Here is a 14,380-nt window from a genome sequence, read left to right as displayed (position 1 = left end):
CTGGGAGAGGCAGCAGTGAGGAATGGCTTGGAGCAAGATCTTAATTCCCTGCTCAGAAATTGAACCTGGGCAGCCTGGGTAAAAACCAGGAATCCTAACCTTCAGACCATTAGAGGCCCCAGGTCTTGCCTGCCTTGAAAAAAATTTTTTTACAAAGAGATGGAAGCTGTAAAGCAGACACAAAGTTTATTATAAGCACAGCACATGTGGGAGAGCACACAGAGAAGCAGTTTAGAAGCAGAAAAGCACCCTTGGAGAAGGGTTTGGCCCCCCTGCTAGTGAGGAAGATGCTAAAAGGGTATTTTAAATCACTTGTATAGGGGCAGTTCTTCTGGGTCTTTGTTTTCCTTTGGCCAGTTATCTTGTTTTATTTCTCACACCTGATCAGACCTAGGGCCCTCCCTGATGCATGCACATCTTTTAGCCAAGGTGGAGTCCCGTGCCAGGGTTTATGGGCAGATTGACAACACCTGTTACAGGGCATTGTGCTGCCCTCTTTGACCACCAAGCAGTCTCTCTGTGTATGTGTCATTGGGGAGCTCTCCTTAACCTTATGAGTGATTGATGCTGCATCTTGTCTTTTTACTCCAGCAGAGCTCAGCTCCTGCCATTAACTTTTCCTTGAAGTGCCAAAGAGAAACAAACTCCATTTACCCAGTGTGACACATCCCAGCTCTCCTCTGCCCAGGGGCCCATCTATCTCCTACCTTACTTCAACCAGTCTTTGTAGGATATGTTTTCCAGACCCTTCGCCACCTCACTGACTGTCCCTGAGTTCCTTGTCAAGTGAAGTCCTGCGAAAATGAGGCTTCCTCAAACTGATCACAAAATTCTAGCTATGGCCCGACGAGCCCTGAGGACTTTGGAACTAGCAACTCTTTACAACTGAGAAAAATATATATATTTGGATTCTAGCATCAGTTCTTGCTGATCATGTTAGGATGGTTTTTTTTATTGAAGTATAGTTGATTTACAATGTTGTGTTAGTTCCTGGTGTATATAGCAAGTTAGATAGATAGATAGATAGATAGATAGATAGATAGATAGATAGATAGATAGATAGATAGATAGATAGATAGATTCTTTTCCATTTTGGTTTGTTACAGGATATTGAATACAGTTCCCTATACTATACAGTAGGACCTTGTTTTTTATCTGTTTTATACATAATAGTTCATATCTGCTAATCCAAAACTCCTAATTTATCCCTCCCCCACCCCCTTTCCCCTTTGGTAACAAAATTTGTTATCCATGTCTATGAGTCTCTTTCTGTTTTGTAAATAAATTCATTTGCGTCATTTAAAAATTTTTTTATTTTATTTTAATCTGGCTGCACACAGCATGTGGAAGTTCCCAGGCCAGGGATTTAACCTGAGCCACAGCAGCAAGCCAAGCCACTGCAGTGACAACACTGAATCCTTAACCTGCTATGCCCCAAGGGAACTCCTGTGTCATATTTTAAATTCTACATATAAGTGATATTATATGGTATTTGTCTTTTCTTTCTGTCTTAACTTAGTATGATAAACTCTAGGTCCATTCATATTGCTGCAAACGGCATTATTTCATTCTTTTTTATGGCTGAGTAGTATTCCATTGTGTGTGTGTATATATACCACATTTTTATCCATTCATTTATCAATGGACATTTAGGTTGCTTCCATGTCTTGGCTATTGCTAATAGTGCTGCTATGAACATTGAAATGCATGTAACTTTTCGAATTACAGTTTTCTCCAGATATGTGCCCAGAGTGGGATTGCCGCATAATAAGTAAATTCTATTTTTAGTTTTTTGGGTTTTTTTGTGTGTCTTTTTGCCATTTCTTGGGCCGCTCCCACAGCATATGGAGGTTCCCAGGCTGGGGGTCGAATCGGAGCTGTAGCTGCCAGCCTACACCAGAGCCACAGCAACACGGGATCCAAGCTGCGTCTGCAACCTACACCACAGCTCACAGCAATGCCGGATCCTTAACCCACTGAGAAAGGCCAGGGATCGAACCCGAAACCTCATGGTTCTTAGTCGGATTCATTAACCACTGCGCCATGACGGGACCTCCTTATTTTTAGTTTTTTAAGGAACCTCGATACTGTTTTCCATAGTGGATGCATCAATTTTATATCCCTACCAACAGTGTAAGAGGCTTTCTTTTTCTCTACACCCTCTCCAGTAGTTTTCGGCTACACCCACAGCATGCAGAAGTTCCCAGGCCAGGGATCAAAGTGACTCTAGCCACAGCAGTGACAACACTAGATCTTTAACCACTAGGTCACCAGGCAGCTCCTAGCATTTGCTATTTGTAGACTTTTTAATGATGGCCATTCTCACCTGTGGGAGGTGGTACTCCATTGTAGTTTTGACTTGCATTTCTCTAATAATTAGCATGTTGAGCATCTTTTCATGTGCCTATTGGTCATCTGTATGTCCTCTTTGGAGAAATGTCTCTTTAGGTCTTCTGCCCATTTTTTGATTGAGTTTTTTTGTTGTTGTTGTTATTGAGTTATATGAGCTACATTTTGGAACTTAAGCCCTTGTTAGTTGCATCATTTGCAGATATTTTCTCCATCTTGGGGTGTTTTAAAACAAGCATGTCAATATTGTGTATAAGATCTATAAGAAAAATATTTGCTATGAAATATGTTCTCATCTACAGGTTGGTGATTACGTGTTTGCCAAAATTGTGATACCCAAAGGCTATGACTTCTATGTCCCCGCCATTGTCATCGCACTTCCAAATCAAGATGTGGCTGAAGATAAGCTCTACACAGTTTTAAAATGTAACAATCGGAGAGTAAGTAAACTTGCCTTTAGAAAAGGACTTCCTGGAGTTCCCGTCGTGGCGCAGTAGTTAACGAATCCGACTAGGAACCATGAGGTTGCGGGTTCGATCCCTGCCCTTGCTCAGTGGGTTGACCATCCGGCGTTGCCGTGAGCTGTGGTGTAGGTTGCAGACGCGGCTCGGATTCTGCGTTGCTGTGGCTCTGGCGTAGGCCGGTGGCTACAGCTCCGATTCAACCCCTAGCCTGGGAACCTCCATATGCTGTGGGAGCGGCCCAAGAAATAGCAACAACAACAACAAAAAGACAAAAAAAAAAAAAAGAAAAGAAAAGAAAAGGACTTCCTCACTAGGCAGAAAGTGACTTCTTTCACCCCAGCCTTTCTTGTGGGCAGTGCCAAGCTCTTTTCCCGCTAGATGTGACTTCCCTGGCAATATCTGTTCCCCCTGCACATCTACCCCCTGTGATTAGTGTTCTGTCCACTGGGCAGTACAGCATCTGCCCTTGCCAAGACCACCACAGCCTCCTAACTCCATCAGATGGTCGTGGAAGTTTGTTCCCCATTTTGTGGCTGGGGAGACTCACTCCAGTTCTGGCTTATAGCCCCACTGGCTCTCCCTGGGAATTTCTCCTAAATGTTTTAGAAAAAACTTTGATCAGTTTACACATCTGATGAGGTGACTTGGCTGCCTGATGCGCCCCCCCACCCCACTCCCCACCCACCCACACACATACACTTCTCAGCAACCTCAAGGAAAAGCCAGCGTGACCCCACCCTGACCCCTGCCTCCCTGTGAGCTTGCTTTCCCGCCCAGTGGAAGGCTCATTGTTTCCTGAACACAGTGCACTTCCCAGGCCCCTGGGTTTTAACCATTCCTGGACCGCCCTCCCAACCTTCTTTCCATAAAACCCCCTGTTGCCCCAAGATGCTGCCCGACTTCTCCTGAGGCCTCGGGTTCCCCTGCACGCAGTGCTGCCTTCCTCCCACACTGGCTTCCTCATCAACCTCCCAGCTCCTTAAGGGCAGGGACTGGGTCCTGTCCATGTTCGCCTCCCAGGCACAGCTCCTGATGAGGGGACCGTTATCACAGTTGCTTTATAAGGTACATGAATGAATGATGTTTCTAATGGAAATAACATTCTCTTGATGGCCCACTTCATATGCCTGGAAAATATATTGGGAACAAAAAGCAGTGAACAAAACCATCGTGCTATCTTCAGCTCTTCCTGTGTGGTTCAGGCACTGCCCCGGGTGCTTCACACACAGGGCACAGTTGAATCTCAGAACACCGTGATTCTCTCATCCTCATTTCCAGATAAAGACCCTGGTGCAGAGGTGAGGTTGTACCCAGGGTGAGCAGTAGAACAGTAGAACCCAAAAAACCTGGTTCCTGCGCTCTAAATGCCTGTGTCCAGCTGCCTAGTAAACAATAAAAACATCCAGTCAGTTCTTGACTATAGCATGACATGTGTCCATCAGGGAAGGTGTCGTGGTAATGAATTTGGGGATGAAGGGATGAACTTGAGGATGGATGAGTGAAGTCCCTCAGAGCCAGTGGCCCCAGGAGCACTCTATCCAATCCAACAGAACAAGAGGGAAAACCCCTGAGAGATAATGGACTTCCCTGGAGCTGTTTGGGTGGCAGGGAAGCAGCCTAGAAGGGCAGCAGGTGGAAACATCTGCCTGTTGCCCCTGCTCTGGGGATATCTACCAGGCAAGGAAGGGAAAGCAGATCAAGGGATGTTGGAAGGGATGCCCCTGGGCAGGTCCCAGGTGTGGGAGAGATGAAGCAGGTGACCCAGGAAGAAGAGCCTGGGAGCCCAGCAAGGACCTTGGAAGTTACCCACAGGGCAGTGGGGCCCTGGACTAGATGGCGTGGTCAGGGGGTGGACACTGAGGGTAAATCTGATAGAATTTCTGGGAATTTCTGGGGCTGATGGTAGGGCATTCTGCAGGGGGCAGTGGCGAGGGTTTATAAGTCCAGGAAAGAGACAGCCAAGGCTGAAATTGAGATAGGAAGGAAGGGGTGGGTGTGTGGGTGTGTGTGTGTGCACACACACACACATCTTCTGTGGATGGTCTTGGCAAGTAATCCAGGTCATAGAGAAATGACAGAGAGGACTCAATGACTTTTATTCAGCGTAAAATTATCAAGCTAGACTTTGCATTTCAACTGCCCTCTTAAGTGTCACCAGGAATAGGCTAATGACCGATAGCTATTATAATGGGTTGAGCTAGAATAAAATTACATCTGAATGGTGGCCATTGCTGATTCAAATCGAATGAACCCTTTTGGTATTATTACAGGAATTTTGCCCTCGGAGTGCACTTATTAAGATCAGCCAAAACAAATATGCCCTCTCTTGCTCTCATATCAAGTCACCCCCAATTCAGGAGGATTCAAAAGTGTAAGTGGACCCAACTTTTTGACTTTCTGAATTTTATTTATATTTTTACACTTTCGCTCTGGTTCTGAGTTGAGATCCATGATCTCTGAACACTTGGGGAGAGAAGCAAAGGTGGAAGACTTCCTCCTCAAATGTAGTTCTGTGATGCTGAACCCTCAACGTCATGCCTTTTTTCCTGCTGGTTGTTGGTCTGCCTGGCTCTGATCTCAAATTCAGCATTATGTATTTTACCCTTCAGGAAAGCATTCAATCCTGTCGTGAATCTGAAGGGATTATTTTCCTTTTATTTGTAAGGATTCGAGGCCTTTTAATGACGTCTCACTATGTTGCAGCTGGGACCAGTCACCCACTGCCTTCCCCATGAGGTGCTGGCCCCAGCTTGCCTGTGCCCTGTTGAGTGTGTGGTGGGGGAGTGGTGGTTTCCAGGAGGTCCAGTGGGTGAACACATTTTCATCTGAGGCAGCAGGGTTGCTAAAGCCTGGAAAAGTGGACCAAAGGGAAATCAGTAAGAAAAAGCTGAGGCCTGGAGAGCAGACAAAATCCCCAGTCTATGTGGGGCCAACAAGGGGTGTCAAAGTTGGAGTCTGAGACCTGACCTTGGAGGTAAAGGTGGATTTTGAGCCCACACTGAGGAAAGAGGTCCAGGAAACACCCTCCAATTTCACTTGGAGTTTGGGGACCATTTGGGGCACCAGCCTTCAATCTCCCAGTGGCCTCATTTTGTGCTTCATTAACACACACCCCAGGCCTTCTCTCCCTGTGCTGCTTGTCCCCACCTCTGGGCTTGTGGAGGCCCCTATGTCTCCCCCTGATGTCAGAGTCCCTCCTTGTCCAAGGCTGATCCATCCACCAGGCCCGTCCCCCACTTCCCAGGTCCTTGCTCTCTGAGTTACCTCCAGATTCTTGTCTCCTCTCTCAGCTCTTCTTCACCGATGCCTTCACATCGGCGAAAGCGCAGAGTTGCCTCTCCTATTTACACACATGCGCGCACGATCCTAAGTAATGAGACCTCCCCAGGTTCTGCAGTGGCATCCAGCACCGTCTTTCCCCTTTGCTGCCACTCTCTTGCCTCCTGCTGACTCCCTAAGCCTTGGGTGTGGGCTCCCCCCTCACCCCCCACAGAACTGTTTCCCCAGGGACCACTCAGGACCTCTCGCCTCTCACAGCAGTTCTCTCTGCTCCGGCTGGCCGCATGTGTCGGCCACGCCCTCCTTCTCTAAGCCCCTCCCCTCGAGGCCTGTCATGGCTTCTCTCTCTGAATTTCCTCCCTGCCTGATTCCACCCTCACCCAAGCTTCCACAACAACATTTACACTAAGGACCTCTTACCTCTATCTCCAACCTGGAGGGCTCAAATCACTGTCTCTGAAAGTGGGACCTGGGATGGAGTCCATTGCATATGGTTGCAGTGTGCCGCTATGGTTGACAGTTATAGAGGGAAAGGCATGGGAAACTGAGACCTGGGTAGAGTCCCCAGCCCACTCTGCTTAGTTTTGTGTCCCCCAGCAGATTGCTTCTGTCTCTGAACTTGTTCCTCATCATGAGATAAGGGTGGCATGAGGGATGGAGATGGTCAGTGCCATTCCTGGCATAAAACAGGTGCTTGGTCACAGACATGGCTCAGACCCCCAGTTGCTGTGGCTATGGTATAGGCTGGCAACAGTAGCTCCAATTCCACCCCTAGCCTGGTAACCTCCATATGCTGAGGGTGTGGCCCTAAAAAGCAAAAAAATAAAGCAGGTGCTCGGAACACTGCAGAAACCATCTTGTTTCTGCTACCAAATCAAACTTGGGTCTCCTGCTGTGCAGCAAAGCCAATCTATTGACCCTAGGTTGTGAGTATGAGAAAATACAGCATTTATTACAGAGGCCAAGCAAGGAGAACCGGCAGCTAATGCTCAGAAGACCCAGACTCCCCAGTGGCTTTCAGGAAAGGGATTTTAGAGGCAACATTTGGGGTGAGGGCTACAGAATTTATGATCAGCTTGTGGACTTGCTTTTGATTGGTTGATGGTTCAGGAATCTTAATCATCAGTCTTTGGGTTCCAGCCAGTCTGGGGTCTCCATGCTATTGGTCAGCAAGTAGTCACCATCCTCCACCTGGCGGGGGTGAGGGGGGAGGGTCTTAGTTTCTGCAGAACAATGCAAAGATATGCATCAGATTGAGATATATATAATATGTATCCTTTGAGGAGAAACTTGGACTCTATTTTTATTGCTGAACTGTTGTTGAAGCCATCACTACTTTTCTGGCTTGACTGCTTTTCCTCTGTTTCTGCTTCCTCACTTCCCTAATTAGTAACTGTTTGAGTCTGCCCTTTGGAACTCAGGAAAGGCCTAGGAAACTAAAGCCTTTTTCTACAAACAAGAAACCAGGGATATGAAAGATTTTTGTATCTGAGAGGGCCCCTCAGGGTCCTGCTTGGTTTCTGTTGTTTCTAACACCAAAAAGCAAGTTGGACCAGAAAGAATTTTCCCCACTTTGGCATCCTCCCTCCTCTCCAGGCAGCCCAAGTTCTTTGCTGACTCCCTCCCCTGGGCTGCTGTTCCTGTGGCCTCTGGCTCCTTCAGGAGCAGTGCGCCTGGTGGGCTTAATGCTCTCACTTCCGGTTTTCTCCAGTGAAGGGAAGTGTCTCTCCCAGATGTTACTCAAGGGCCCACAAGTGGGAACCACGAGCTTCTCTGGGCAGGGGGCCTCTAGCAGGTCTGAGCCGAATCCACGCACTTGTGCTGTGCAGCTGGCTGGAAACCCCTCCCAGCAGAGCTGGGCTCCAGCCTCCCTTCATTCCTGACAGAGCAAGGCTTGGGAAAAATTACTTTAAGACTTCTCTTTAATATGATTCACTGTAGAGGGAGTTTGGTTCTTTGAAAAAATTGGCAACATTCTAAAGTGATTGCAGGAAAGCCAGATTGGACTCATCATTTTCTCTGTGCTCTGGAAAATCACTGGGCATCCAAAGCAAGTTGTTGGGCAATGAGATAGTGAAGTGTTCTTCCCTTGAGGGGTGATTGTGACTGTGTGGACTTGGGGCGTGGCACGGTATGAGCATCCTGAAGGGGAGACCCCCCTCTCGAGGTTCACATGTGGTTTGTCTGGGTCTGTGGCTGGCTCTCAATGCCTATTAGTCTCTCATTACTTAACTTTCTTTGAATAGTTTAGTGACTTTCCATCAAGCTGTTTGGATGTAGGAGTGAGCCCCAAAGGGAATTCCAGTTCCTGTATTGCCGGATGCTCCTCTCTTTACTCCATGTAAAACATGGCCTCGAATTGCTTCCTGACGGTAGGGATATTGGGTCATTGATTGAAACGTCAAGGTTCAACACTGCCTCTGACATTAATAAGATGAATCACTTTCCATAATCTCGCTAGGTCACTACTGACTATTTTTCCCCTTAGAAGGAGCTGTGCCTCCAAAATCATTAAGCCTGTGTGTGTCCTCAGCTCCCTCGGTCCCTGCTGGTTAGATCAGGAGCCCCATTCTCCAAGGTCTGGAGAACAGGCAGTTCAGCAATAGCCCAGTCTGTGAGCCTCCTCTCTCTTCTGGAGGAGCAGGTGCCATTGCCTGTTTTCGGAAGGCATGCCAGTACCTGGGACAGGAACGCAGACAGTCATGGAGATTTCTTACCCCCGAGAGCCGGGCAGCAATTTGGATGGCAACTGCCTTTTCTTAGTCTCTTCCTTTTCTGCCCCATCCAGCGCCAAAACTCAGGGGCCTCCTGGTCATCATCAGACATCTATCCGTGCCTAGCCCAGAGGCCCTCCTGTTCTTCATGTTCTAAGACGGCCTTGCTGACAGAGATGCACTTAGGGCAGAGTGGAAATGAGGCTGCAGGGAACCAGCAGGAACACAGGCAAGCTGTCCGTGCCTGATCAGATGGATGCAGTGGTGTTTGACCCAGGGAGTGAGGAGCGGGAGCTCCACCCTGTCTTCCCCAGGGTGGAACCAGCTACTCTGAGGAGCCAGCAAAGGCACAGTGCCCAACCCTTTCCCCCACTTGCCCTCGGCAGTGTTGGCCTATTTGTCGTGTCATTTAACCAACTCTGCAGCCTAAAACAGGATACTTAATTTAACTCCATTTTGGCATGAGATCGGGCAAAAGAAAGCCATGTAGCAAGGCCTCTCCAGGTGTGCTAGTGGACAGTGTCCACTGGCTGAAGGCAGGAGCGTGGCGGCCCTTCCCCTTCCCACAGAGCAGAGGGAAGGTGGATAAGAGGGGTGTGTGGATAAGAGCTTTCACTTCAAATTCACATCTACCCTGCTCCCCCATCCCAGGAGGGGGCCTTTCCTCCTGGACCATCTTGAACTTGGCCAATATCAGTCATTCTGGAGAGTATAATAGAGCACCCCAGCAGTGTCTCCTTGGTTAAGGCTTTTCCTTGATCAGCATCCCAGCCCACTTTTATTCTAATTATGACAGCATCCCAGCCCACTTTTATTCTAATTATATTGTTTTATTATTTTTCCAAAAATACCCATAGTTAATATAGTTTAGATATTAAAAGCTAAAAAACCATAAAATGATATAAAAACCAGCCATAGTCCCACAAGTCAAAAATAATCACCATTTATTTTTAGATGTTTATTATTCTCAAGTGTTTTCTCTGCTATAAAAATCTTTGTTTCTTTCTTTCTTTATTTGTTTTGGCACTTTAGGGCTGCATCTGAGGCATATGGAGGTTCCCAGGCTACAGGTCCAATCAGAGCTACAGCTGCTGGCCGTACATCACAGCCACAGCAATGTGGGATCCAAGCTGTGTCTGCCACCTACACCACAGCTCATGGCAACGCCAGATCCCTAACCCACTGAGCAAGGCCAGAGATCAAACCCGAAACCTCATGGTTACTAGTAGGATTCGTTTCTGATCCACCACAATGGGGAACTCCAATCTTTGTTTCTCCTATATTTGTGACAGTTGAAAGAAGATTGAAAAAAGATTCTTAAATGTGGAGAAAGTGACACTTTTACTGGAATCTCTTTCTCTGAGGCAGCTAGTAAGAGGTTGATGAAATGGTTTCCAGTCATCCCATGTAGTCACAATCTGAATCATAGAGGTGATCCTGTGATAGGCATTCTGTTTTCTAACTTTTTTTCCACTTAATATGTTATTTGCATCTTTGTATGACAAGGGCACCTCTTGTTTCGTTATCATCTGCCTTGAATTTTTTTTTTTTTTGTCTTTTCTAGGGCCACACCCACGACATATGGAGGTTCCCAGGCTAGGGGTCCAATCGGAGCTGTAGCTGCCAGCCTACACCAGAGCCACAGCAACGCATCCAAGCCGCATCTTCAACCTACACCACCGCCCATGCCAACGTCAGATCCCTAACCCACTGATCAAGGCCAAGGATCGAACCCGCAACCTCATGGTTCCTAGTAGGATTTGTTAACCACTGAGCCATGACGGGAACTCCTGCTTCAAATTTAATTATTCAAGTGACCAACCCCGTGCAGAGGGCTGGACACAAGTAAATGTTTCTGGGCCTTTTGTGCTCTTCTTCCTGAGTTCCTTCCAATATCATCTCCTCCTCCACCTTACTATTGGGGGCCTTTCATGTACCCGGAAACCTCTCTTATTCTCACTTCTCCTTCCTGGTGACAGCAAGGTTACAGGTTATAGACCGGACCTCAACTAATCAACCCTAAAACATGGGAAATAGAGAAAACCTCTGAAAAGGGAATAGTATGTGTCAACTTAGATAGCTCTGGAGGGCGGTAGCTGTTTGTAGTTGTTTGCAGGATAGTTGCTGGTAGTGTGATGGAGAAGATTTTCTATTTCAAAGAACAAGGTTGGTGATGACAGCCTTGTAATGTGATTTCAAGATGAGTCTCTGAGAACCTGGCCTCACAGAACTTAACCCAGCTGCACAGGCACTGGCCTTATATTTAAACATAGTTTTGTTGATGGCTTCCTGGGAAGCCTTTTTCCAATGCTACTGCTATTGCTCAGGCCATTTCTCTTATTGTAACAAAATACACCTAACATAAAATTTACCGTCTTAACCATTTTTAAGCAGACAGTTTAGTGGCATTAAGTACAGTCACACTGTTGTGCAACCATTACCTCTATCCATCTCCAAAGTCTTTTTCAGCTTCCCAAATTGAAATTCTACACCTGTGAACACTAAGCTCCATTCTTTCCTCCCCTCAGCCCTTGATAAGTACCATTTTATGTTCAATCTCTAGGATTTTGACCACTTGAGTTACCTCGCACATGAGGAATCAACAGTGTTTGTCATTTTATGACTGGCTTATTTCTTAGCTTGCCATTCATCCATGTTATAGCAACTGCCAGAAGTTCCTTCCTTTTTAAGGCTAAACAATATTCTGTTGCATGGATATACCATATTTTGTTTATCCATCTATCTGTCAGTGAACATTTGGGCTTCTTTCACCTTTTGGCTATCATAATAGGCTGCTGTGAACATACAGATATCTATATGGGTCCCTGCTTTCATCCTTGTGAGTACACCAGAAGCAGAATTGCTGGATCATGCAATTTTATTTTTATTATTTTGAGGACCTGCCATGCTGTTTTCCACAGCAGCTGTACCATTTTACATTCTCACCATCAGTGCACAAGGGTTCCAATTTCTCCACATCCTTGCCAACATTTGCTACTTTTTGGTTTTGCTTTTTTTTCTTTTTTGGCAATAGCTCTCCTAATGGGGTTGAAGTGGTCTGGCCAGTTTTTTAATCTCTCTTGGAAATAACCTCCTGTCCTTGAGCCAGTCTTTGAAAAGTATCACATGTAGTATCACAAAAGTATCACATCTTGATCCTTGGAGAGGGGTTTGATTGATGGAATTTTCTATTTAAAACTAACTAAAAATCTTTTCCTACTCTACTAATTTTTTCCTGTGGTCAGAGTTATTCAGAGTGAAAGCTGGCTGATCAAGGTGGTAGATACTGATGATGGGAACAAAATATGGGTTAATACCAGGCAGCTGGTATCCTTTATTTACATGAAGACCCCTAAAAAGGTAAGTTCACATGATACATGGCTGGGATGAGGTCATCACGTTCCCAAGATGCCTTTTCTGAAGGACAACACTTTCAGAGAAATAAACTGCCCAATATATTTTCTTTTATTTTTATAGCCTTTGATCAACATCTCCCCATTTCTCCCACTCCCACAGCCCCTGACAACAACCATGCTGTTCTCTGTTCTTATGAGTTTGGCTTTTTTTAGATTCACGTGTGAGTGAGATGATAAATATTTGTCTTTCTGTGTCTGACATATTTCAATTAGCATAATGCCCTGGAGGTCCATCCATGTTGTCACAAATGGCAAATTTCCTTCTTTCTGATGGCTAAAGTATGTTCCATGTTTATGATATTTTCTTTATCCGTTCATCCACCGATAGACACTGAAGTTATGACCATGTGAAGGCTATAGTAAACAATGCTGCAGTGAACATGGGAGTGAACATTCTTAACAGGATCCTGATTTCATTTCCTTTGCATGGACACCCAGAAGTGGAATTGCTGGACCATAATGTAGTTCTATTTTTAATCTTCTGAGGAAGCTCTGTACTGTTTTCCATAGTGGCCGCACCAGTTTGCATCCCCACCAGCAGTACATGGAGGTTCCTTTTTCTCCACATCCTCACCCACACTTGTTATCTTAGCTTTGAAATATCTGTAGACACAGTGGCCATCAAGATCAGGGTAAATTTGACCTCTTTCTCTCTCAATAGGGAAGACATGGACACAAAGAACTCTACTTTCCTAATACGACCGATCAAGGAAGTTGACACTGGGGATTTGCAAGAGCTAAAAAAAGAGGACCCTAGAAGGAAGAAAAAGAAGGCTGCCAGGAGGCTCCCTGTCCAGGAGATGGAATCCCCCGACTCAGATGACTCTTCCCATGGCAACATGTCCCGAGAGTCCTACCCCGAGAGACACCCCAAGCCCAAAGTGGGAGGGGAACAACATCATTTCTTCCTGGAACACACAGAAACCTCTCTCAAGGACAGTGTACATGAAATCACTCCCCCATTTCCAGGCCAGTTTAAGCCCCAGTACAGCAAAACCTCTCCCCCGCTTAAGTAATGCTGACACCCACTTCCCCAGAGAAGGTCCTCCGCCCGGGTCTAGGAGTCAACCAGCCATGCCAACGCTGCCACACCTCCACCTGAGCAGCCCCGCACCCCCCCATAAAGCCACCTGCAGCAGCCAAGGGCTGAGGAGCATCGCCAAGAAACCAGAAAGCAGTCCAGTGGCAACTGTGTTCAAGAGAGCCAGTGTTCATCCAGGGCTGCCCTCAGCCACCCTACCCTGTGGAACTAGCCCCTCTACAGAGGTAAGGTCACGTGCCCTTCCCTGGTTGTCATGCAGGTAGAGTTCCCTGCCATCCTCCAGCTGGATCCATTAGAGCCTATTGGTTCGGGCTTTTCCCGACCATCCTTTATCCCATTCTTTTCCCTGTTCTCACAAAGCTGTGCTCAGTCTTCTGGTAGACCCCCCCCCCCCGCCACATCCAGAATTGTTATCTGACATAGGATTACTGCCATAGGATTTTCAATTTTTTTTTTTTTTGGAGTTTGTAGTTCTGGTCTTGAAATTATGTAGTTCTATTGCAAGCCTGCAGTCTTGTTGTTAATTTGATTCTCTCATATGAATTAGGGATTTTATCATTTAATGTTAGGACCAAAATGAAGACCTAGTATCTTGTCCAAGAGCTGTAAGACTGAACATTACGTAGTTTACTGTTTTCTGAAAATTTTTATTGAGCCCTCCCTAATTATTTTTGTCTGTAGTCTGTTGTAGGTACCTCTAATTGAGCACGGAACCAGAATAAAAACTCTTACATTAGAAACATTTTAAAACTATGGGGCTGTTGTTACTGTTTTCTTTGCATACATTTTAGCAGTGTATATACCTCCATTCAATAATTCCTTAGTAAAATTAGCTTCATTAATTTCAAAAAATGAAATAGTCTCCCAAATTCTCTTCTTCTAGTCAATAATAGCTCTAGGGCTAGATAATAATAGGGTACAGGGAGTTCCCATTGTGGCTCAGTAGTAACAAACCCAGCTAGTATACATGAGGATGTGGATTCCATCCCTGGCCTCACTCAGTGGGTTAAGGACTTGGCATTGCCATGAACTGTGTATGAGTCACAGACAGGGCTTGGATACTGGCATTGCTATGGCTGTGGCATAGGCTGGCAGCTACAGCTCCACTTTGACCCC

At 46.1% G+C, this 14,380-nt stretch overlaps 1 protein-coding gene across 1 annotated transcript in view; it reads left to right on the top strand.

Annotated features, from left to right (window-relative positions):
* VWA3B (von Willebrand factor A domain containing 3B) overlaps positions 1–14,017 on the top strand; it is a 222,067-nt gene extending 208,050 nt beyond the window's left edge. The window contains 4 exon segments of the mRNA XM_047781500.1: positions 2,652–2,789; positions 5,084–5,184; positions 12,884–13,132; positions 13,134–14,017. Coding sequence (XP_047637456.1) covers positions 2,652–2,789; positions 5,084–5,184; positions 12,884–13,132; positions 13,134–13,527 — 882 coding nt within the window. The 3' untranslated portion in view covers positions 13,528–14,017.
* Positions 14,018–14,380: the final 363 nt, after the last annotated feature.

Source organism: Phacochoerus africanus, chromosome 5 (genome assembly GCF_016906955.1).
Source record: "Phacochoerus africanus isolate WHEZ1 chromosome 5, ROS_Pafr_v1, whole genome shotgun sequence".
In the NCBI taxonomy this organism is placed as follows: Eukaryota; Metazoa; Chordata; class Mammalia; order Artiodactyla; family Suidae; genus Phacochoerus; species Phacochoerus africanus.
Note: the sequence above shows the minus strand (reverse complement) of the source record. Positions and strands in the feature narration are given on the sequence as shown.